At 38.6% G+C, this 24,630-nt stretch overlaps 1 protein-coding gene across 1 annotated transcript; it reads right to left on the bottom strand.

The window, feature by feature from the left end:
• Window positions 1–207: 207 nt before the first annotated feature.
• LOC103704778 (dolichyl-diphosphooligosaccharide--protein glycosyltransferase subunit DAD1) lies at window positions 208–23,378 on the bottom strand. The gene is made up of 7 exons (XM_008788203.4): window positions 23,360–23,378; window positions 19,704–19,925; window positions 7,893–7,989; window positions 7,707–7,754; window positions 822–909; window positions 691–734; window positions 208–610 (listed from the first exon to the last, which is right to left on the bottom strand). Exons 3-7 carry the CDS (start codon window positions 7,974–7,976, stop codon window positions 527–529), a joined length of 348 nt encoding a protein of 115 aa, XP_008786425.2. The 5' UTR covers window positions 7,977–7,989; window positions 19,704–19,925; window positions 23,360–23,378; the 3' UTR covers window positions 208–526.
• Window positions 23,379–24,630: the final 1,252 nt, after the last annotated feature.

Consider the following 24,630-nt stretch of genomic DNA (forward strand, 5'->3'; position numbering starts at 1 on the left):
CCCAGTGGATAGATTGATACAGAGAAAGGGGAGATCTCTGAAGCTTGGAAACAGAAAGCAAGTCCCTTCATCTTCCTCTCTTCTCTGCTTCTCCTGTCCTCAAACTCTCAAGGGAGATCACCCCTTTCCCTTCCTCTTTCACTTAAATCAGTCAAAGCTTATTAGTTGATATCCATGATTCATATTTTGCATAGCAAAATCTGTTGATGGATTCCACAATTATCATCTCCAAAGCTAAGCAACATTATGCAAACTTTTCAAGTATCTTCACTCTAGTAAAAACACCTGAAAGCAGAATAAATAAGCAGTCACATGACGCCACTTTGATGCAAGAACGCCTCCCAAAAAGGACAGCCTCTCGAAGGCAGCGATGATCAATTCATGAAACAAAAGGTGCAAACTATAGAGCATGTAGATCATTCGGTTTATACATGGCAAAACTGTAAGTTGTGCTATCACTTTGAAGTTCAATAGGAAGCGCCAGAAACATAATTCTATGCTTCGGTGCACCAAGGCATGGTTTCTCCTACCCAAGGAAGTTCATGATGACCAGATGAAGCACCAGATTACAGAGAACAAAATCAGCAAAAGCTCGCTCTGGTGGTAGATCCTGAGATGGATCGTTACCGATTAGTCAATAGAGTGATGTGAAGCTTAAAGTGAAAGTTTTAAGTTACCAGCAGTAGTTACCTTAAACTCCTTATTCTCTTTGTTGACTTGAATGCGGAGACAGACTGCATCATCACATACGAGAATGCTCGAACAATTAATTATCTTAAATAGAGTAGCAAGAAAGAAGGTATCCGAGTTACACTTCATACCTGCAAGAACCGTTGTACCTACACAAGAGAGAACTCCAGAGAGGAAAGAGTTAAATGGAAATGATCCAACTATTCCCATGTAGACAACCTATTGCATCACAGAGCACCATAATAAGCAGTCATATGAATTGAACCGGTCAGCATTACTATCATGCAGTACATTTGTTTTGATAATCCAAGTGTGATCAATGAATTCATGGTTGATAATTATTAAAACTTCATTGCGCCCTTTATTTGAACATGGAAAACGGGTCATCATACATGGGAAAAGCCTATAAAAGATGAAGTGCATGATCTGTCACAGATGATTGCTTTGCCTTATCAGTACCAGTTGTCTGTTATGCATCAATTCTACAATCCTAGATTGCCAAGGTACCTAAGAATGACTCATTGTCCAACACGAATGGGTTACCCTTAGTGGGCTTAATTCACATAGGCTTTTGAAGAATAATTCGGTTAGTCCAAAATCAAAATATGGAGGAAAGATGAATATTGAAATTCAGTCTGATGTTCTATGTTCGGAAGTGTATGTCATGTTCAACATGTTTGCAGGATTATGCGTCCCTAGAAAAAAATGAATGAGACCAAAAAAGAAATGCTAAGTCAAGATCAGGCACCTAACCAGCGCCTTTTGAGATACAGATCCATGTATCTGGGCCAAACCCAATCCATTTAATGACGAAGAGTTAAGGTGGTGTCGTTGGAACACAAAAGATCCAAGAGGTCAACTGGGATTGAATCAGGCCCCACTCAATTCAGACCTAATTCAATATGTTTAACCTCAGGTTGGGCGTGCAGCCAGCAGATGGATAAAAGGAAAGGCAAGAGGAAACGCATTGGTAGGCAACTACACCAAGTGGTCCAAAAGATACATCAAAGGAATAGGAAGCGAGGAGACGGGTGGTAGACAACTAAAGGTAACTAGCACAGTTAGTAAAAGGTTTTTCTTTTTTATGGAAAAAAGTCATGAAAATCCCGCATTTAATACATGAACAATTAGGTACCATGACCTAACCTTCCTCTTCTTTTAAAAGGAAAGAATTTTTATTATGGACCTTACCGACAAGTGTAAATAAAATCACAAGCACAGCAGCACTAGTATTGAATGCCTAGGATAGAGAACTTAGAAGTAGCAGCAAAGCTAACTACAAATGTATTGTTCTAACTTTCAAGCCCTGGTTCTGAATACACAACAAAAGTTTAGCAAATGTCATAAATCAATAATCACTTGAAAAAATAATGCCATTTACAATTTATTGACCAATTTATGCATAAAACACCATTATTAAAACTGCATGAGTAGAATTTTGACATGACTCAACCATGGCATCTACAATTTATTGATCAATCATGAACAAAGTACTACTATCAACATTTCATGAGTAGAACTTTAGACACACAATGTCCATATATGATTGAAAAAACCTATCACAAAAGCAGTCCATGTCTTTAATGAATAATCCACTTTTTGATTTTTCTTTTCAATTTTCAACTAGGACAAAGAAAGCAACATAAATCGCCCCCATTAGCATCTCAGATAACTTCACGGAAATCAGAAGGACAAAGATTTCCCAGAAAAGGCCAATCCAGTTTGAGATTTACTGATGGGGACATCAGAGCCCTTCATCCAGATAATCCTGAGCCCCCGGATTGAATCAGACCCGTTTATTTGCATATTTATTTTATTATTTTATTTTTGGGCTTGTTTGCATTTTAGGATTTATTTGTGGGCTTATTAGGATTTATTTTTGTGCAAGAAAATTTATGCAAATTGTGTATTTGGCCCTATATATAGGGGACTATTTTCATGATTAGGATTTTAATGAAGAATTAAGAATTTCTTTCCCCCACGTTTTCCTCTCCTTTCTTCCTCCTCCCTTCTCCTTCTCTTCTTCTTCCTCCTTCTCTTCCCCCTCTTCTTCTGCTTCCATTTTAAAGTTACAACTCACGGCAATAATTTCGAGAGTGCATCATCGCCGCTGCAGCTGTTGTTCCCGGATTTGGTTCTGCATCAACTTGGTATCAGAGCCCCGGCTTTGCCCCCGTTGCCAAAGCCACGATCGAGCATTTTCTCTCTCAACCTCCCACGGTCCACTGCCCTAGTCATTCACTCCACCAAAATCCCACCCGAGACTTCATTTCTGTCTCTTCCCCTCGGTGCTCACCAGAAGAACACACACATACTTCAAAAAAAAAGAAGAGAGAAGGTCCCTCCCTCCCTCTCGGTTGTCACAGAGAACAAAGGAAGGGCTCCGCCGGAAGATTTCCCCTTCTGCCTGTCGCCGTGTCTGCGCCAACTGCCTCCACCTCGCAGCGCCGTCCCGCCGTTGGCCCGCCAACAAAAGATGCCGCGACCCCATGAGAGCCATCGGCCGCGCCTCTGTGACCACCGCCAGTGGCCGGACCCGAAGGGGCAACGCCGCCGTTCCTTCCCATCGCCGCAGCCCGTCGCCTCAGGTCCTCCGTCGCTGCGCCCACCACCACCATCAGCCACCTGCGTCGGATCCGCAGAGGGGCCGCTGCCGGAGCCGTGACCGCCTAGCCGTTGGCTCACCACCGGACGCCGCCGTCTGCCGGAGTCCCCCGTCGCCAGTACAGCCGCCGCGACCTCCGCCCCTGCCCGCAGCCACCGCCGTGGAGATCGGCGTATCCTCCCGAACCCATCGGGAGGTTGAAGAAAGGATTAACGGGTAAGGCCTAAACCCGTTAACCCACAACTCGGTAGCCCGGATCCGCCACCGAAAAAAAAAGCAGTGCACGTGAGTTGCACGTGCGGGTCGTACGGATATCGGGTCGGGTCAAACCCGATAACCCGAATCCTAACGGATCTAAGTTAAAAAAAAAGACAAAAAAAAATAAAAACATTACCTCTGTTCATCTTCCCCAACCGCACGCCGCCCGTGCCGCCGCTGTCATCGCTGCTTCGCCGTCGCCATTCCCGCCTCCGCCGCCCCGCACTCATCGTCGCCGCCTCATGCACTTGCTCGCTGCCCCTCCGCCCGCACGCAGCGCCACTCTCTTCCTCTGCCACCCGCACGCAGCGCCGCCCCCATGCTGCGACCGCCTCCGCCTCCACTGCAGCGCCGCCTTGTCTCTCCGCCGCCGCGCTCCGCCCCTTCCTCTTCCTCCGTCGCCGCTCACCGCTTCCGTCTCCTCTGCTGCCGCCTAAGTCCGACCGCCCCGTCGCCTTCTCTTCCCCCCGCCGCCGTCGCCTTCTCTTCCCCCCCCCCCTCTTCATCTGTCCCGAGCACTCCTCACGGCACTTTGCCCATCAACTCTCCCTCCCTCTTTCTTTTCATCAAGGGTTCCAACAGTGAAACCTTCTCCACACTCATCTGGCTCATTCCCCGATTCCCCCCCCCCTCTTCCCTCTTTCTTGTTGGGCCGAAGACCCATCAGGCCCATCCGGCCCCACCACAGCCGTTCTTTATTTTGGGTTCGACAGGCCCATTTTCACAGCAAGCCCGACGAGTTGCTGCGCACAAAACCAATTAGAGCTCTTTGAAGGATCCATCAGCTACAACCGCACTCCTGATCATCGCCCACGAGCGAACGACTCTGGTCGTCTACTTCACGACAGGTGATAGGTTTCCACTTTTCTTGGGTTTGTTCATTTAATTATATTCTAGTTCTCTTGCATGATAGCCATATTTTGAAAACTTATATTGCTGTCAGAATTCAGAATATTGAACCTTTCACTTCCGAACCCGCCCTATTACCCATTAAATCTTGATATTAAATTAGCACACCTTAGTAACAGGACGTTTCTCAATATTATCCAATCAGATTACTTTAGGATCAGAACAACTGTACTACTTGATTGCAATCTAATTTCTTAAATTGAATAATCATAATCCTTAATTCTGAATAACCGAAGTAAAAATCAGCAACATTTAAACTTTAAGTTATTCTTGTGAAGACTTGCTGATCTCTGAAATCATAATAGATTACATTAGTAGGTTGTCCTGCATCAAATCTGGTCCTGTATCATACTAATAAGGGTTTTATTAGTGACACTGCATTTTACATCATCACTCAGTGTCATTATTGCAAGCCAACCTGTAGTGATATGGAGCACTATCTCAATTAACTTAAAACCCCTGTAGCCACCATGAATTCCGACATTTTGAGGTCTCTTCTAGAACAGATCGTTGCCACGCGGGCTGGATACAAGGAATTCAAACAAGAGATCCGTGAGCTCATTCAAAATTCTAGGACCCCTACGCCGCCAACCCCTATTGCAGCCCAACCTAAAATCGGTTTGGTTGCACCACCTGTAATCCTTCCCCATTTTCTTGGGCATCAAACCCAATACTCAAGGTGTCAACAATTCGACCACATAGCATCCCAATGTTCCATTAGAACCTACCTGATTACTGAACCAGAAGTTAGGAGCCAAGAGGTCGAATATGTCGAAGAAGTCTATGAACCAAATATAGAAGACTATGAAGAAGACTTTGAAGACGAACCCACAGAATTAGACTTTGTCCAAAATGATTCCCAAAAGGAGACTATTGATCTAAGTACAACCAAGCCACTTCACATCACTACTATCGAAGAGGTAGTGACAGATATTGAGACCCAGTCACCTGAATTGGCACTTGTAGCTAAAGATATCCATGTGGCGTCCAATCTTGAACATTCCCCTATAGTAGTTTTCCTTCTAGAGGAGTTTCATGATGTAGTCCCTGATGATCTTTCGGATGCACTTTCTCCAATGCGTGATATCCAACGTACAATTGATCTAGTTCCCGGAGCATCTCTACCCAACCTTCTACATCATAGGCTCAGACCGAATGCATTTGCTATGACCTGGAATTTAATGTTACCGACAGTTGAGTTTGTATGTAATAGTTCGGTTAACAAATCCATAGGTATGAGTCCATTCGAAGTGGTGCATGATTACAAACCTAGGCAATACATAGACCTGTTTTTCATGTCTCATCAGTATAGAGTCTTTGAGTCTGCACAATCAATTGCATCACATCCACATTCATTGCATCAAGAAATCAGTACTTGTAGTTACTATAATAACTTAAAATATAAATCCCTTGCTGATTTACACAGACGTTATAAAGAGAAATGAAAAAGATTACGTCATGATAAGAATTAGGCTTGAACGATTTTCTTCAGATATGTTTAAGAAATTGCAAATTTGTAGTGCAGAACCGTTCAAAATCTTAAAGAAAATCAGTTCGAATGCATATGTTGTGGATCTTCCTGATGACTATGGGATTAGTGCGACATTTAATATTGAAGATTTAGTCCCATACAAAAAGATAATATTCATGCCTTCTGATCCCTTTATTGATATACCTGCCCATGTTGGACACCCTGACCTATTACCTGCTGTTGAGTCACCACCTCCCAAATTTCATGCACGCAGAGAACAAATAGAACATATATTGCATTAGCAATTTATTTCAACCAGGAACGGTGGTTACCAATGTTACCTTGTTCGGTGGAAAGGTCGACCAAAGTCTGATGTGACGTGGATTTCCAGAGCACAGTTACAGCGCCTTGACCCCGATCTTCTGCAGCAGTACGACAGCCAGCCAGACCTGTACTCGACGGGATCGAGTTTTTCTCACCCGGAAGAAGTTGATGGGGACATCAGAGCCCTTCATCCAGATGATCCTGGGCCCCCGGATTGAGTCAGACCCGTTTATTTGTATATTTATTTTATTATTTTATTTCTGGGCTTGTTTGCATTTTAGGGTTTATTTGTGGGTTATTTGTGTTATTTGTGGGCTTATTAGGATTTATTTCTGTGTAAGGGAATTTATGCAAATTGTGTATTTGGCCCTATATATAGGGGACTATTTTCATGATTAGGATTTTAACGAATAATTAAGAATTTCTTTCCCCCACGTTTTCCTCTCCTTTCTTCCTCTTTCCTTCTCCTTCTCTTCTTCCTCCTTCTCTTCCCCCTCTTCTTTTGCTTCCATTTTAAAGTTACAACTCACGGCAATAATTTCAAGAGTGCATCATCGCCGCTGCAGCTGTTGTTCCCGGATTTGGTTCTGCATCATTTACTCTGCCACTAGATTTTGTCTTTTTCATCACAACGGGCAAATCTTTTCTCAGAGAGTTAAAAATGATCTTCAATAATTCACAGATCTAAACTTAAGGAACTTGGCCTGTTAAAATTATGCAGAAGTCAACCAATAGAGAAGTGCTTAATCTTCTTAATGACATCACATCTTCACTAAACTATTCTCGTGTTAGCTTTCAAAGTCATTTAATAATAGGTAGATATCTCTCACTAACAACTTTTGAACATGGCTGAAAACAAGCTATTTCTTTCTTTTCCAAGGGAATTAGTACCTACCATAATTCTTACTCTCATATATTCTTGTACGTTGAAGAATACTAACCTATTCATAAAAGCAGCAATTTCCTACTTGGTTTCCCATGATTAACATACAAAGGGATCATGTTATTTGATGAAGATAGTCATTTTGGACTACCTGAAACATATAAAAAGATGTCGCCTTCAATGGTCAGGTGCTGCTCTTTGTATCGACAAACTGGTATAGAAAAGTAAAAAGAGTACCACTATCATGGCATTCAAAACCTCATTGCAGAACTAGTACTGAATATTATTTTTCATGAATCTTGTGAACCATAAATAGTATACACTTCCTTATGAGTTCAATGGGATTATTGACAGGAACCTCAGCATCATGTACCATATCTGATTTTAATATTCTGAGATAATTCTATTAAGTTTGAAATAATATACAACACTAGAATCAAGATTTGTTTTCATTTTTTCCTTTTTCCATTTTGGAAAGAATGATAAGCAAGACCTAGATTTGAGAGAAATGAAGAGCAAAGCCTAACTTTTCATATCATATATGGTGGAATGGTATCCGCTCATACCTGAATTACAGCTGTAACAATAGCATAAACCACATAAAGATCAATGATCTGCATTGTTTATAAATGAAGAGAGAAGATGCAAGTCAAATCCTCTATCTTAATGAAACAAAAAGGAAAAGCAAGATAAATTACAACAGGCAAAACATCAAATGACACAAATTTACGTATAGAAACAGAAATACATACTTTGAGATTAGTTGGCGTGGCAGCATAAGCAGTACGCAAAGAACGAATGAGCATCTGAGCATCACTAGACGTGGACTTTGCCATTCTCAACCTTTTTCTGTTTTTGATAAAACCAGTAGAAGTAATGAGATAAAAATGACCGAGATTTTTTTAAGCAAAAGACAAGAATTATTTAAAAGAGCAGGTGAGATGTTATGTTCTCGAACATGCCAACCCAAATATAAAACTTTACCAAATGACATACCCAGCAAAAATGAAGTATAAAAACCCCCAAAATTCATAAAAGTTAACAATAATATTGAATTTTTATTATACGAACAGGTGAACTTGGTAGAGGCTACAGGCCAAAAGTGATGTAATCAAATAACTTATCAGCATTGAGACATGTGGAAATTTTCTTCAATAGTTGAAGAAATAGAAAACCTAGATTCTACCAAGCACAGCACCTAAAGTATTCGTTTCCTAGAGTTGTTCTGATAGTCTACAACATGGACAAAAGCTAAGAAGGGGCTTTTGACACACCCAGCCATAAAGCGGACTTTGGGCATTGTGAGTTGTAGGCAGAAAACTTATCAAAATATGATTATAGGCTAAAATTTAGATATAATTGTTTGGAATTGTCAGATGGTATCATACAACATACAGCTGAAAGTCTGAAGCATATCTAGATATACCCATAACAATACTAGCTAAGCTTTTAACCCCGAAGGAAAACCTAGTAGCAAAAATGCACATAAAAGAACTAAATGAAATATTTCGCCGAGAGAACATGAAAAGAGAAGGTTGACATAATAAATAAAAATGTGTTTATTTATATATGTATATTGATCGTTAAAAAAAAACCCTAAGTTATTATCTTTCTGCTTTTGCTATCCTTGCAACTGATAGAAAATAAACGGCTAGCAGTCAGATGTGATATAGAGAAGTCCTGCAGGGCATTTATTCAATTACTAACATTTGAAAAATCAGGAGAATGACACTATGAAAAACAAATTTCCTATAGGCTGTGTATTGTTGAGGCATAAGGCAGTCCTAAAGCCCAGAATAAGGCATAAAGCCTGCCAAACAACCTTTAAAAAAAATAGCATAGATGAGGAGTAGATATGCCGGTCAAAGATCCTTACGATAGGTATAACTACTCCAAAAGAACTTTGTCATAAGCTATTCCTGCCAGAAATACTTCAATTTATGCCAGCCCTATGTATTGCAACGAACAAAAGTATCCTTCACTCCTCTCCTTCTAATTAGACTACTTTTAGGTTTTTGGCAATACATAAAACAATTGTTATTTCTAATTGGCCTAAAGCAATAGTATATTTTCTTATGACAAAGGTGAATTTGATTTTTTTTTTTGCTGAAGGTGTATTTGATTCAGTCTCCCCTGAACACCTTCCAAATTTGTCTTATAAATTTGTGAAAAAACACAAGCAACAAAGGTGATCATGTCATTTACCCATCCTATTAGAGTAACGTCACTAGTTTAGTTTGGGATTGCGTAAAGGTAATTGTCATTTAATATTTTCAGTTGAACAGTGAGCATTGCATAATTTTTCATTCTTCTACATCCATATTATTAGCACATTCAATGATTGCATGTTTATTTATTGGAACAAAATACCTAGAAAAATACGTAGGAGAGCAATAGATGATCAGGGTAGAAATGTCATCAACCTATGTTATGCCAAAAAGCAATCTCATTCCTCATACTACAACCAAATGGCGCAATTACTTATGACAGATAAGAATAAGAATTATAGCAAAAAAAAGGCATAACTTGTGGAATAACTATCCCAACAGACATAACTTTCGCTATTCCAATTTTTCTTTTCTCCAACCAAACGCAGCCATAAAGGTCTTTGTAATGTCTAGACGGGCGTAGCTGGTCAAGTTGTCAACAACATTTCTCCAAGAAGTTTAGGAAGGTAGCAGTTTGCAAAACTCATCCAATGTGCATGAAAACCATAGATCGGAGGTCCTCGAAACTAGTCTTGCATGAAACAAATGAGTGATGATGAAATAACCCGGGAAATCTCTATACTCCTTGCTTGATCGCTCACAAATAATGAAAGACATCCTCATTTCATCATTTCATGAACAGTGTTACCTTGCTAATGTAAAGGGTAGAAGAGAGGAAAATATCAAATCAAAATCCTAAGATAGCAGAGTGAAGGGAAGAGAAAGCATCTCGATAATTTAGAGAAACCCCAATGGGGATCCAAAGAGAACTAAAAATCAAAAGAGTGGAAAAGAGTGAGGGAGAGGGGGAGAGAGATCGCCTACCTGGTGTCAACAGCCGCCTTGGGGTGGAGAGAGTCGAAACCTAATGGTTCGGATGAATCGAGGGTTTACCGAGAGGTCCTAGAGCTTTATTAAAATAAGGGCTTTGTTTTTATTTATTTTTAAAATTTATGGGAACACCTCTTTACTTCCATCGATTTGAACTTACATGTCTCAGCTTCAAAATTTTCTAATTAGATCCTTTGAGTTGCCATACCGACCTAATAATTTAATTTTTTAAAACTAAAATATCCTTGGCATCCATTGTATGGAGATCCTAAGTTCGAACCTCCCCAACTTGAGTTGGAGGAGCATCCACCACTTTTTTTAGACCCCATCATAATAATCGAGATTGTGAATAATAGCAATCATCATGTGGATTAGATTTGATGTAACTAGGCAAGCAAAAGTTACGTGACCTTTGCCAAACAGAATGGAGTTCGGTTGTGGCGAATTGCGCATAGCATGGAGATGAAGATCGAATAAATAGGATTCGGCCAAAATATGGACAAGCAGGCTAAAGGCATAAAATTAGATATCCGTACAAGTAGCAAGTCGAAGGGCATGGAATAACTCATTTTGCAGTTACATCACATTAGAGATCATGGAAGCGAACTGTCGAAACTATTGAAAATCGTGGCGATAGGGATGGTTACAGGGATCAATGATTATACTGTATTTATTTCATTTCAGTTATGCTTCAGTTGTTATGTCTCTAATATAAATATAAGAATTATACTTATACTTGTCATACCTCAAACACAACACCCAGGTTGATCACATGACACGGCCGCATAAACTCTAGAGCAAAGCCCTAGAGATCATGCAAGGCCAATAAGATGAATGAAGTTGCTAATAGCTCCAAAATAATTAAATTAATTAAAAAATTTAACCATAATAGCCTAAGTAAATAGATCCATCATTAAAAAAGTTTAGTCAATTACAAAATTCAAATATTCATTTGGTATCAGGAAGAAAAATCAGCTCTCTAACTAATAACTTTATCACTCAATATTTGATATGTCTATACAATAAAGAAACATATATTTATATATTCATATCAGAAATCAATCAGCGGTCATGCGGTAAATGATGCGAAACTCAAAATCATAGACATATGTTACAAAATACATATTATTAATATAGGTGATAGTGTACAAGAATTCTTATCTCTACCAAACGATAAATTCAGACACACAATAAGTACCTACTATACCTTGATCCACAAACTATGGTGCAGAGTACTCTGAAACCTACTCAACACCTTCTTACTCAAATTGTTGCTGCCCTATAGAATCACACAAAAAATCATAAAGTGGAAATCAACAACCTAAAACCTTCTACTAAAATCCACCAGGGGTCCACCATTGATCCCCCTAAATCTCTGTCCACAAATCCTTTGGATCAACTAGAGAAAGAGGAGAGAGAAAGAGAGAAGAGAGAATCAAATAGAGGGAAGACCATGGAGTCTCTCTCCTTCTCAAATAGAGAGGAAGGGCATGGGAGTTTCGGTTTGTTGATGGCAGTGGCTTAGAGCGGCGTTTGGCCGTAGCATCACTAGTGATAGTGATTGGTCTGCGGAAGTGAAACAGAAAAGTAGAAAAATAGGGGATGGATGGAAATCATCTATGCTCACAGTCAGCTCAATGACCGGCAGCCAATACCTTGCCGTGTCGTTAAGGAGCAGTCGAGGGTGGTCGTAGCCTCAGCAACAAGTAGTGATCACTGGTGGTGGAAGAAACAAAAAGAAAACATGGAATATAAGCCAAAATAGGGGAGCCCTGTTCAAGAATAATCCGACGACTTGCTGATCTTAATCAAGACAATGATGATGTCCATGGGACCCAAAACAAAGAAGGGAGAAGAAGGGTCAAAGGGACGATCCATGCCAGCAAAAAAAAATGGATTCTCTATAAAAAGACTCTTCGATAATCAATCCATTCAAATTACTTTATTTTTATCTCAATCTTTTATCCTAAGAGTAGATGTTACTCATATTTTCTACCATAGCCCAACGAGACATCCTTCTACCGTGATCTAGCGCTGCACCCCTATCCAATTCTATCTTCTTTAAATGGTAGTATGAAGGTGGCGAATGTTCTTGGAGGTCAAGGCATCTGGATCCATACTACTCTTTATTTTTTCTTTCAATCAACATTATTTCGGCTAGTTCAACGCCGATAGCATGCTAGCGCATGCACCTACCCCCTGCCCAAACAAGCTTAGCAACACGCCTTCTATGAACTAACTGAATTCCCTAGAAACTTGAGTTCTTAGGCTCACTTAAAATGGGATGGATAGGGCAGCAACATGCCTCTGATAAGGTCAATGGCTTCCTGGCACTCAATTGATGCAATGCGGTCCCTTCTCTATCTTTGCCCATGCCAGCTTCCCTAACCCCCACACCCTCTTCCTCAAAATGGGTGGTTGAACCATTGTCGCCGATGCCATGGTTCTGGCCCTCAACCCCTAGTCTAATGGCTCTCCTTCATATCCTTCCTCTTTAATGTCACCAACCTTGAAGTCCACTCATCCTCCAATCCAAGGACCTCGTCACCATAACCCCCATGCCCTCTTCCTCAGCTATCAGGCGTTGCCTAGTGACAAACACTTACGAGGATGGCATCTTCATCATTCATATAAGTAACAAATAGGAATAAAAATTGAGAAACTTCCATAAAAAATGAGTGATTGTTTACAAAAAAAAAAGGCCAAAAATGAGAATATTCTAGAGAAAAAAAAAGAGAGAGAGCTTTCACAAGCTGAGGAATCCAAGAAAATGATATTGGAAGAAAAGCAACAATATTTCAATTTTTTCAATTTTTATCTAAGAAAGGGCAACTTGGATGACATTCCTCCAGAAGGGAATAATTATTAAAAGCAATCAAAAGAAATACTTCGAAAACAAGAAAAAAATTGAAAATTTTGGGGACCCATGAATCAAATCCACCCATTTCTTCAAAAGTTATGACCTTTCTTAACTTTGATCTGCAAAGGTCGAAAGAAAGATAGAGGGGGAAAAAGAGATTTTATTTTTGGAGTTTAAGATCATACGATGATGTACTTCTTGTAAGCATTTTGGAGCTCAATGTCAGAGCACTTCTTCTGGAGACCAAAGATAGCATATAAATTACTTATCTTCTATCCCTTGAAGGCCACTGCAACCCCAACCACCGCTCTGGTACCATAAACGACACTTTCTTCCGGTGCTGGAGCACTAGAAATAGTAGGAAAGTTTTAGGACAAGGCAAGCAAGGAGACATTCCCTATAAGCAAGCGAGAAAGTCTCATGATTTTGTGAGAGAAAAGGAAGATAGAGAGAGGAAGAAGAGAAGAAAGGCCTTGAAGAAACACCACTGCCTCTATCCCAAAGAAGGCATGGTGTCACGCTCTTCACATCTTGAAGAGGGGGTCATATGGCCTCTTGGGATGGCCATATGATTAGTTGGAAGATCACTACAAATTGTCAGACATTTGGCAGGATGAATGTGAATAAACATTGGATGATTTGGAGAATAAAAGATGTGAGCGAAGGATCAAAATAGAATGGGATAGTTAAGGAAAAATGGAAAGGACTTCGAATAAGCTGAGGATGGTAATTTCATTTTTTGGGATGAGACACTATCAATGTTTAGTGATGGATGGGCTGCTAGATCATACTGGGTCACAATGTGTCGATATGATAACTCAAAGGATCTAATTAAAAATTTTTAAAGCCAAACGGCAATAAGAGTATAAATTGTCAAAGTAGAGAGAGCGCTCCTGTAACTTTATCTTTTGTTGAGAAATAGAGGAAGACCCACATGGACTATAATTATTAATAGGGGTGACAAAACTAAGATAGGAAAATCATTTGGTAGTTAACAACTAATTACATGAACTAGTAATTTAACAAATCAAGCAAAACGATAATATAAACTACATACTCCTAAGTTAATATTATATGTCGATCCAATGTTTAAACTAATCTCTCTCCCAAATGGCTCATATTTACTCAGTACTTAAGTTATAATATACAAATATCTCCTAACTCGACATGCTGAATGGTCTTGACTTGAACCCAACCTAACCTATAAGTGGGTCAGGGTTACTTGACCTACTAACCAAACAAGTTGGGTTACAGTTAGGTTGGCTGACTAGATAGGTACGGTTTAAAATTGCCACCCCTAAATATTACCTGTCTATTTTTTCTATGTGGACCATTCGAGAATTTAACCAAAATCTCTGGTTCTTAAGTAGAGGGGCATAACAACTATGGTAAGCCATACTTCTTTCTTTTAGACATTGAGATTTGACATATTTACGCATCTTATAATTAGATAGTTTGTAAATTTTCATTCAAATAAATAAAGACAAAGTAACTTATCTAATGCCATTCACTATTCCAAATTACTTAGCCTCAAATATATATCATTTAGGGTTGGTTGGCTTTTTGCAATTAGACAAATTGCAATTTCAATTGCAGCAATTACAATTGAAAGTAGCTAATACAACTATTTGGTTGCCTCCAATTCAATTCAAACTTAAGTTGTAAATCCTGTCCTATCCATCTTATATGCTCTCACTCTTTCACCAACTTATCTTTCCCAATTGTAACTCCTATCCACTCGCTAGATAAAGCCGATACAGAAACAGATACTGCTAGCCGTAACGTAAAGAGTGGATTCTCCTCCCTCAATTACCAAGCTTACCGAAAGGCTAGTTTCCATCCATAAGCATTAGCAGGTACCTCGAGGGACAAAGCACGGAATGAAAGATTCTTCATCTGCGGCAATGTTAATTGGCCGATGGATTCCGCTTTCAGTCCCTCCGACTTTTCATGTCGAGATGAAAATAGAGGGGGATTACCGTTGAGAATTTGAGATTCCAATCCAAGCTGTCAAAACAACTACTGCTTATTCAGGTACTGGTACTGGCTAATGTTTTTCTTTCTCCTATTCATTTCTCCTTGCACTTGCAAAATAAATTCTCAATACTTTTGCTAAAAAAGAGAAGATGAAAGTTATAATTTAAATTTATAAAATATTGATATGTTAGATATCAATTAACTATTATAGTCATATTAATATAAAAATATATTTACTAAAATAATCATATAATAATACAAATATGGTTATTATGATTATAATATACTAATAAAATTATTATTACATCATAGTGATCCTTCTTATAATCTGAATATAATATTATGAAAGTTCAAAATTATATTGCAATAACTATTATATAATAATATTGCATAGTAATCATCAAACATATTTATTATAGTAATATAACAAAATTATTTATAACAACCATATTGTAAACATATATTATTATTTCAATAATTTATTAAGGTTTTATGAAAAAAATCTCTAGTAGAAAATTTCCAAAAATATCTTTTTTACGTGTAGACTGCTTCTCAAACTCTAGAAATGACACTTGTCACATAAATGGATCATCCAGATAAATGATAAACTAATCAATGAACAATATAGTCAATCAGAATATTTTCAATCTATGATCAATAAATTGTTTGGTTGATCGGTTGACAATATTAGGGTGTAAATTTATGGATGCAAAAAAGCTATCCATAAAGATTCTCTTTAAGAAAACTATCTAAATAATTCAAATATGGAGTTACTACTAAGAAATATAGCAAGGGTAGGTTTTGCCGAATATAATGATCTGAAAGTAGTTTTTGCTAAAAAAATTACCTAAAGTTAGCTATTCGTGGAAATAAAATTACCAATAAATCTCTCTATAAATACTGGAGATGGCTATCAGATGAAAAACCTTTGTGCAACAACATCTAACACAAGCTATGACTTAGAATTTTGCATCAGAGAGGGCTTCTCCATCTCATGAAGTTTCTTATTTCATTTTCATGTTGTTATCTTTCAACTACTATGCTTTTAGATTCTTTTTAAGTCTATAAATAATATTAAATCATGTTACAATTATTTAGAGCCATGCCTTACCATTTAAAAGAGTATATGAAAAGATGATATCAAATTATGGACCAAAAAAATAAAATGTCTGGAGATCAAATTAATACGCATTATGGTTGCACCCATTAATCACATGTTAAATCTTTAATCCTATTTAGTGAGGAAAATTAAAAAACCCATAAAATTCTTGGACATACAACTAAACCCTAAGTTAAACTCATAAGTTTAAAAGAAAATATTAAATGTATGAACAACTATGCATTAAAAGAACCAATGGGCCAAACATCTTGGATCATATATCTTGGAAAAATAGAAAAAAAAATTCCTACATGACTTTGCACATATGTAGTAAAACAATATGGCAAAGTAATCTAAGTTATATGTGTTGCTGGTTAAAACTCGATCTGACTGACGGACAAACTGACAGATGAACTGCTTTGCTCGATGCAGTTGGAGAAGTGAAGTACGACGCTAGAGCTATCTATAACTATAGAAAATGATCAGGAGATTGTCGAAACATATTCGGCTAGGGACCCTTCGATGGTTAAGTCAGGCAAAGTTTTGAGAGAAAATAGAAGAGATCAAAGAGAAGTAGAAGCTTTAGAATATGGTGATGAAGTTTCCTTCATCATACCTGGGGATCCCTAAGCCTGATATTATTAGAGAAGAGGATGAGAAAATGCTTTTCTAGATTTGCGGATGAGCAGTTGAGCTCTTTCCATATTCGCTGATCGGGGTAATGAGTATATTCTTTTTCAGGTGTGCTGTGATTAAGCGCTTTCGTTATCTATTAGTTGGTTAAGATATTCATTTTGAGGCAGATTGAGATCACATCAAGTTGTAACCTATTTGGAGATTTGATGGGTCGTTGAGTTCATTAGACAAGTATCATCATTTGATTCAGCGGACTAAGCTGTCAGGTGAAGTTTTAAAGATAGTGATCTAAGTTGTATTAATATGCTAAGAGATTGAACTTAAACTTGAATATTTATGTCTCAACTTAATATTATTGATTAAGGCCCCATTTGGCAGAGCTTTTGAAGGGCCAAAAAGCACTTTTAGATAAATAAAGGTGTTTGGTAAAAGTTTCAGAAAGTTGTTTTAGCTTTACCAGAAATCTAAACAGCTTTTTTGGAGAAAAAGAGCAGAAGTATTGTAATTTGATCAAATAGAGAAGAAATTTTCTTTTTAATCTACTTAACTCAAACCTCTCAAAATAATAATAATAAACTAAGATAATTTATAAAAGTAGGATTTTGATACACCAAGCCTCTTTTAACACTAGCAAGTTCCACCTTTTTGAATTTGGGTTGGATTCCTCTTCTAGTTAAAAAGAGGAATTGAGTAGAAAGAAAGTTAAATTTCTTTTACTTTATTCTCCTCAATATTATGGTCCAATCTCTCTATTTATACTAGTGAAGTCTACCATTTTCCAAGTTGGATTCCTCTCCTAAATGAGACCGATTTTTCAAAACAAAAGTATGTTTAACTTTTGAAAGAATCTAGACTTGACTCCTACATCAATTTGTCCTTCTATCATATTACCAAATTTATCCTGTACTAAAGTTTATGACTTCCTAATATTTCTCTTCATGATTAAGTCCCAGTTGTGGTAGATCTTGCTCCCACCTCTTGTCTAGACCTACTTGAATCAGAAAAATGGTTCATGCAAGTTAGGTGCTCCTTTTAGACCAGATCTCTCTTTGCTTGCAAAATGTAGCTGCTATTAAATGAAAACTTGGAAAAATGATTGTTTTCCCATCATGTGGCTAAACCTTTTAGCTTTCTAATTTGAAATTCATCCAATATTGTGATGTACTTATCTCTTTGAGAGTTAGCTAACAAACTTCTCATCATTACCAAATGTTGGAGACAGTTTGTGACTAGAGTTACAGATGTTGAAGCTAAAGGTACTAGTCAAGTTACAAGCTCTGTGAGTTGTATAATTTTCTCTACCAATTGATTGAGACAAAGCTTCATGTCATATTCCAGCAAGATAGAAGTAATCCTCATCTTTGTTCCTTTGATATAATTCAAGCACCAACAACTTTTCTCTGATTTGCTTATACTGCTTGCAGGGATGGATCATATACCAGGACTAGTAGGGGCCGGTTCCAACTTGGCTCGATCATAAAGATAGAAAGGTTCTTTCCATCTACTCAACATACGATCCTAACTTCCAATTTGCATGTGATCAATTTATCAAGTTTGAATTCAGATCCTGCCTAACCTGAAAGGAAGCTATTTTGCTCCATCTGGATTCGAGCATTTGAATCTAACCCACAAAAATGTATAACAATTATACATCAAATTAACCCTTCAGAAGCACATGACATCCAATATCAACCATTTATGAATACAAATGAGAATCCCTGCAAACCTTCTTTGTTTCATTTCTTCTGTAGCATGATAGGAAACATTCACCATCACAAAACAACTGAATGTGAAATGCAAATAAATCCTTGGGAGAGAATCATCCAAACTTGAAGGCTCTAGCCATTCAGATTCGATGCAAGAAGGGCCAAACATTTCAGAATCAGATCATGATCGTTTTATATCAAAGAAGATGACAGATCAACTTAGCACATCAATCATTTTGGTAAAAGCAAAGGCCTATTTCCTCGTATACAGACACCCATGCATTCCATTTTGTTCATCTTCCATGTCGATATGGCCAATCAACCCAAAACAGATTCCCAATGTGGTTAAGAATGAGATTCTTCCAGATATCCCCAAAAGAAAACTTTCGCTACCAACGCCTACAGAGAGGTGGAATATGACCAATATTATATATAAAAGCCTAAATTTTTTAAAAACTCGCATAGTCCCATACCCATAACAGTCATGCTTAAATTCCTCGATGCAAAGTCATTCTAGTTATCCTTCTAGTTATCCTCATTATTCCAGTGAACCGGAAATTTTCCCTGCAAAGTTATTCTCTTAACATATAATTATCATTTTTATACCCAAGGTCTCTGAGTTTCCTTAGACCTCAAATGAACTTGTTCAACAACCAGTCTATATAATCTCAGATTCCCTTCCAGGCATTGTGATACTCCTCATAAGACATGTAGGATCACCAACCTGATTAAACTTAACTATTTTACCTTTCAGACACAATAGCAATAATCTGGTTATAGTAGCTCCTTCCTCCGATGGATGACTATTTCTAGGTTTTTTTCCCGCAATAATTCCTGGACTTCTCAGTTACCAGCATTACTATAGACTAGAACATTTTATCACTTTCTTCGCCCACTATCAAGTTACAGAATTTCAGTTAACACCATTACAGAAAAAACATCCTAAAACTCCCAAATATCAGGCAAACAATAACACCCAAAAAAATTCCAGTCATTTCCACAAACTATTAGCGGACAAACAGCACGGGATTCGAAAGAGCACAAACTGTTCCTGTCAACTACAAAGAAAGATTTACGGAAATCCTACCATTGAAATTTGTTCATGGAACTAGAGGAAAGGCAAAATTCGATCCCGGACATAAAATAATGGGCAAAAAATCAAACTTTTATCAGTTATAAGGATGGAAACAAGGAAAACAAGAGAAGGGGAAAAGGAAAGGTCGAGGGGTTTGGGTATGGGACAATACCTGAGGGCCGGGCAAAAGCGCTTGCCTCAGCCTGTGGATGGCTGGCTGGAAAACAAAAGAGGTGAGAGATTTACGGAGACCTTCGAAGCTTCAAACCACGGCAACGCCGGCCACGTCCGGTGGCGAGGCGGAAGGAGATGGCTGGCGGCTTCCACGTCTGGTGGCGATTAGTGAAGGAGAGAGAATGGTGACGAGGTGGCCGATGATGGTGATCCACGGCGGCTATCCGCAGAGATCGAGAGATAAGAAACTGAGGTCTGGGCTAGAGATGGGCACTGGGCCGTGCCCGGCCTGGCACGGCACGAAGCGGGCCGTGCCAGCCTTTGATAGGGCCGTGCTGGGCTAGAGGTTCCTGGCCAGCGGGCCGTGCCAGGCACGGCCCGCTTCGGGCCTGGGCCGGCACGGCCCGGTCTAGGCCCGCGGGCCAAGCACGGCACGGCCCGCGGGCCAGCACGGCACGGCCCATAAGGGCCTGGGCCGGGCTGGCACGCGAGCCTGGCACGGTCCGGGCCTGGGCCCGGCTCGGCCCGATAAAATTTTTTTAATAAATTAATAAATATTGAACACTAAGAAATCTTGATTTATGAATATAAAGCCACGTTAATGGTGGGGGGTTTGGCATAGACCCCTACCAGTTTATTAATTTAAATCAAAATGGTACATGAAGGGAGGTTTGGACCTTGGTCTGACCTCTAGATTCTAGAATACAATAAGAAACTAAGAAAGGGCCGAGGTTTGGAACTTGGTCTGACCTCCAGAATACAATAAAAATGTACAATTATAAAAAATTAAGAAATCTTACTAATCATCAGTGATTCAGTGAATCAGTATTCACTCTTCAGTCTTCAGTCTTCAGTCTTCAGTCTTCAGTCTTCAGTAGTGTTTGTATCATCATCATCAGAGGAGGTTGTATTATGTCCACCTTTATCTTGAAGTCTTGCCTCAGCATCCAGCCAATCCTTGAAGCAGAGAAGCATCTCCACCGTTTCGCCCGTCATCCTACTTCTCTTTTCGTCAAGAACACGCCGACCTGTACTAAAAGCGGATTCCGATGCTACCGTGGACATCGGCACAGCTAAAATATCGCGTGCAATTGCAGACATAACAGGATATTGATTTCTAACACTCTTCCACCAAGATAATACATCTAGATTCTCTATTTGATTTTCATCATATGCAGACTGAAGATCATTTCGTAAATAAAATTCTAGTTCACTACTTAAAGATGAAGAAGATGAAGAGGAACTTGAAGCATGTGTGTGTCTTCTCTGTGCAATGAATGAAAAAATAGATGACGAACGAGAACTACTAGAAGGAGGAATAGAGGTTTGTATTTGTGTTCTAGATCCACGAATTTTTTCATCATATATAGCATAAATATCATAAAGAAGTTATCTTACCTCATCTTTAGCAGATTCAGCATCTTGATTCATATTTTCAGCATATGCATCAAGTAAAATTAGCACGCCATTTAATTTAACTCTAGGATCAAATACAGCAGCTAAGTTATGCATAGGACATATCCTGTCCCAATACTCATTCCATTTAGATTCCATTAGGTGAATAATAGGCATTAAAACATCATCATATCTATGTTCTGCAAATTTTTGACTAATTATATATGCTTGTTGTAAAAATGAACATGAAGTAGGGTAATAAATACCAGAAAGAACATTGGTAGCATTATAAAAACTAAGCAAAAAATCTTCCAAAATTTTTCCTTTATTCCAATCAATTTCAGTCAATGTAAATCCTAATCCACGATCATTAATATATGCACTTAATAAATTTTTATATGGGTATGCATCATGTATCATGCTATATGTGGAGTTCCAACGAGTAATTACATCAAGTTTAAATTTTTTAAAACGTTTACCATGATTTATGCATAATTCCTTAAATTCTTGAAGTCTTGATCTAGAAGCATGAATAAAAGAAACTGCATTTCTAATTTTTGAAATCACATCTTGAATCATGCCCATGCCAGCTTGAACAGAAAGATTTAAGATATGACATGCACATCTAATATGCAGTAAATTTCCATCTAATATGGGATGCAATGAGTCTTTTAATAATACAACAGCAGAATTATTATTAGATGCATTATCAAAAGTAATAGACATAATTTTATCATTAATATTATATGAACATGCAGTTTGATAAATTATATTTGAAATTTGTTGCCCAGAATGTGGAAAATCAAAAGCACGAAAAGCAAGAATACGTTTATTTAATTGCCAATCATTATCAATATAATGAGCAGTAATGGCAATAAAACAATTACTACCTACAGATGCTGACCAAATATCAGAAGTTAATGAAATTTTTACATTTAAAGTAGAAAGTGTTTCAATTAAATTTTGTTTCATTGCTAAAAAATTGGTCATAGCTACTCTTCTAAATGTACGCCTACTAGTTCTTTTGTAAGCAGGTTGTAGGTTTAATTGAACATATTCTTCAAAATTAAAAGATTCACATAAACTAAAAGGTAATTCATCCTTAACTATCCATTTTACAAGTGCTTTTCTTTGATTTTCATGATTATATGCAAAATTACCTACAAGTAATCCCCCTTGTATATTAAGGCTACTTTGAGTTTGAGCATGAGAATCATGCATCCTATGACTCTCTTGATGTCTTTTTAAATGCCCTGTTCCCCCACTACTACTACAACTATAAAGTTTGGCACATTTTTTACATTTAGCTTTCCAGACTCCCTCAACCATAACTCTATCAAATTCATTCCATACAGTACTAGTCCTCTTACGAGAAGAGGTTTGACCTTCACTCGGTTCACCAGTTCTAGAGGAACTAGGAACAGGGGGTTGGGGATTAGTTTCTTCTCCCTCAGAAACAGGAATGCCAAACTGACTTTCCTCAAAAGATGACATATCTATGATTAATTCAAAAAATAAAAACTAACCGCAAGGAGGAATTGAGTAGAGGGTCGGAGGGCAGAGGCAGAGCCGAGATTCCGAGCTTCCTCTTGTGCTCTCAACAGAAGCGACCTTCTCTTCTCAACAGGAACCTCCTCTTGTGTAGCACTTGAACAAACTAAAAATTAAATTGCTAGAAGAGCACTTTAGAGGAGAGAAATAATAGCAGTAGAGAAGGAGAGAATGAGAGGTTTGGTGTGGTGAGAATGAGGGAGGAATGGGCTATTTATAGAAGCCCAAAAAATTTTTTTTCCCAAAATACCCCTCCATTCAGCCGTTATTGGACTGTTGGGAGGGGTAAAATCGACTTTTTCCCGAAAATAGCCGTTGGAAACGGCTATTTTCCCTCCCCCTCTCCAGACGGGCCGTGCTGGAGCCGTTACGGGCCGTGCCAGGCACGGCCCGTTTAGAGACGTTGCGGGCCGTGCCTGGCACGGCCCGTTTGCGCCCGTTACGGGCCGTGCCTGGCACGGCCCGTGCCGTGCCGTGCCCGGCCCGGCCCACCAATAGAGGGGCCGGGGGCCGGGCCGGGCTGGCCTTCCGTGCCTCACGGGCCGTGCCAGGCACGGCCCGCTTCATAAGAGGGCCGTGCCAGGCACGGCCCGCTTAGAATTTGGGCCCGGGGGGCCTGGGCCGGGCCGGCCCGGCACGGCCCGTTGCCCAACTCTAGTCTGGGCGAAACCAAAATTTGTAATTAATAATTAAGTAATGGAGAAATACCAATGCTCTATGAGCCGCCACAATAGAAATAATTTCTCTTATTGAACTCCTATGTATGATATGGATTGCAACAACTTTATTGGTTACACTTTACATTATATGATGTATGGTAAGAATATACACCTAGAGCGTCACGGCATAATTCATTTAAGAATTAGAGTTGCTTTCAAAATTTGCATATAATATATATTTTCTCTCTCATATCTCTATTTCCGTACCTATTAAAAATAGATAATAGAGAGAAAATTCTACCCTCTCTAAAATTCATCTAGAAAAATCATAAAAATACTTTATCGTATAAAAGATATTTAGCTTGAGAAAGCAAGAATGCATGCGTGTGTATTCTATGGCAAGGTCGGCCACAACGGAAGCGGAAGAAGATGGCGGCGAGATTTGTTCCACATCCAATGGCAATCGATAGATGAGAGAGAATGGCGATGAGGTAGCCGACAACAGTGATGCATGGTGGCAATCAGCAAAGATTGAGATAGAGATCGAGAGATAATAAACGAAGGATGGGGACGACAATTATGATCATGTGGCCATGCATACTGCATAGGAACAAGCCACTATAATTGGCAACATCTATGGCTATGTAGTGCATGCCGTGTAGAACATAAGTTCTCTTATTAAACTATGAATTGTAACAAATTTATTGGTTGTACCAATTACATTATATGACATGTAGTAGGAGATATTTATATGCGCAAAACTAGAGCTCCATGGCAGTATTCATCAAAATAAGATCCAACGGTGTCTAAATTAGTGTTTCTTGCCACCTCGAAGAAAAGAGGCAGAGCCTAACAAACCAACAAAATGCCATAATTTTGTTTTCTTCCAATATCTCAACAATCATATCATACCATTTCTATCAAAACTTTATGAAACATTGTTAGATATAAAATAAACTCATTATATAAAAAGTACGATGAGGGTGTATTTTTCACACTAGAATTTTGCACATGCATTAAACATGATTGGGCACCGAAAAAGATTCATGAAAGAAAATACCAAAGTTCACCCTGGGCAGGGCCTATAGGGAATCTATCAAGGTTTGGAGGGTCAAGGATACTTTGGAATAGGATACCCTCAATTTTGTGTTTAAGTCTATTCTATCAAAAAAAGAAAAATCATAAAATACCTTTAAATCATCTTACTTTCAAAGTCCCTTTAACTAAAACCCCGATTTTTTATTTAAAAATATTTCAACTATAATTTTAAAAATAGCCTAACTTTTATATAAAATAGCTTATCCTGCATAATTGTTTTCC

Source organism: Phoenix dactylifera, chromosome 17 (assembly GCF_009389715.1).
Source record: "Phoenix dactylifera cultivar Barhee BC4 chromosome 17, palm_55x_up_171113_PBpolish2nd_filt_p, whole genome shotgun sequence".
In the NCBI taxonomy this organism is placed as follows: Eukaryota; Viridiplantae; Streptophyta; class Magnoliopsida; order Arecales; family Arecaceae; genus Phoenix; species Phoenix dactylifera.

Excerpts from the sequence above, each read along its gene's own strand:
- LOC103704778 (XM_008788203.4), bottom strand. The coding sequence starts at position 7,976 with ATGGCAAAGTCCACGTCTAGTGATGCTCAGATGCTCATTCGTTCTTTG. Across the intron at positions 7,755-7,892 it reads CCACGCCAACTAATCTCAAA|ATCATTGATCTTTATGTGGT; the intron begins GTATGTATTTCT and ends TAAACAATGCAG. Across the intron at positions 611-690 it reads AAGAGAATAAGGAGTTTAAG|GATCTACCACCAGAGCGAGC; the intron begins GTAACTACTGCT and ends GATCCATCTCAG.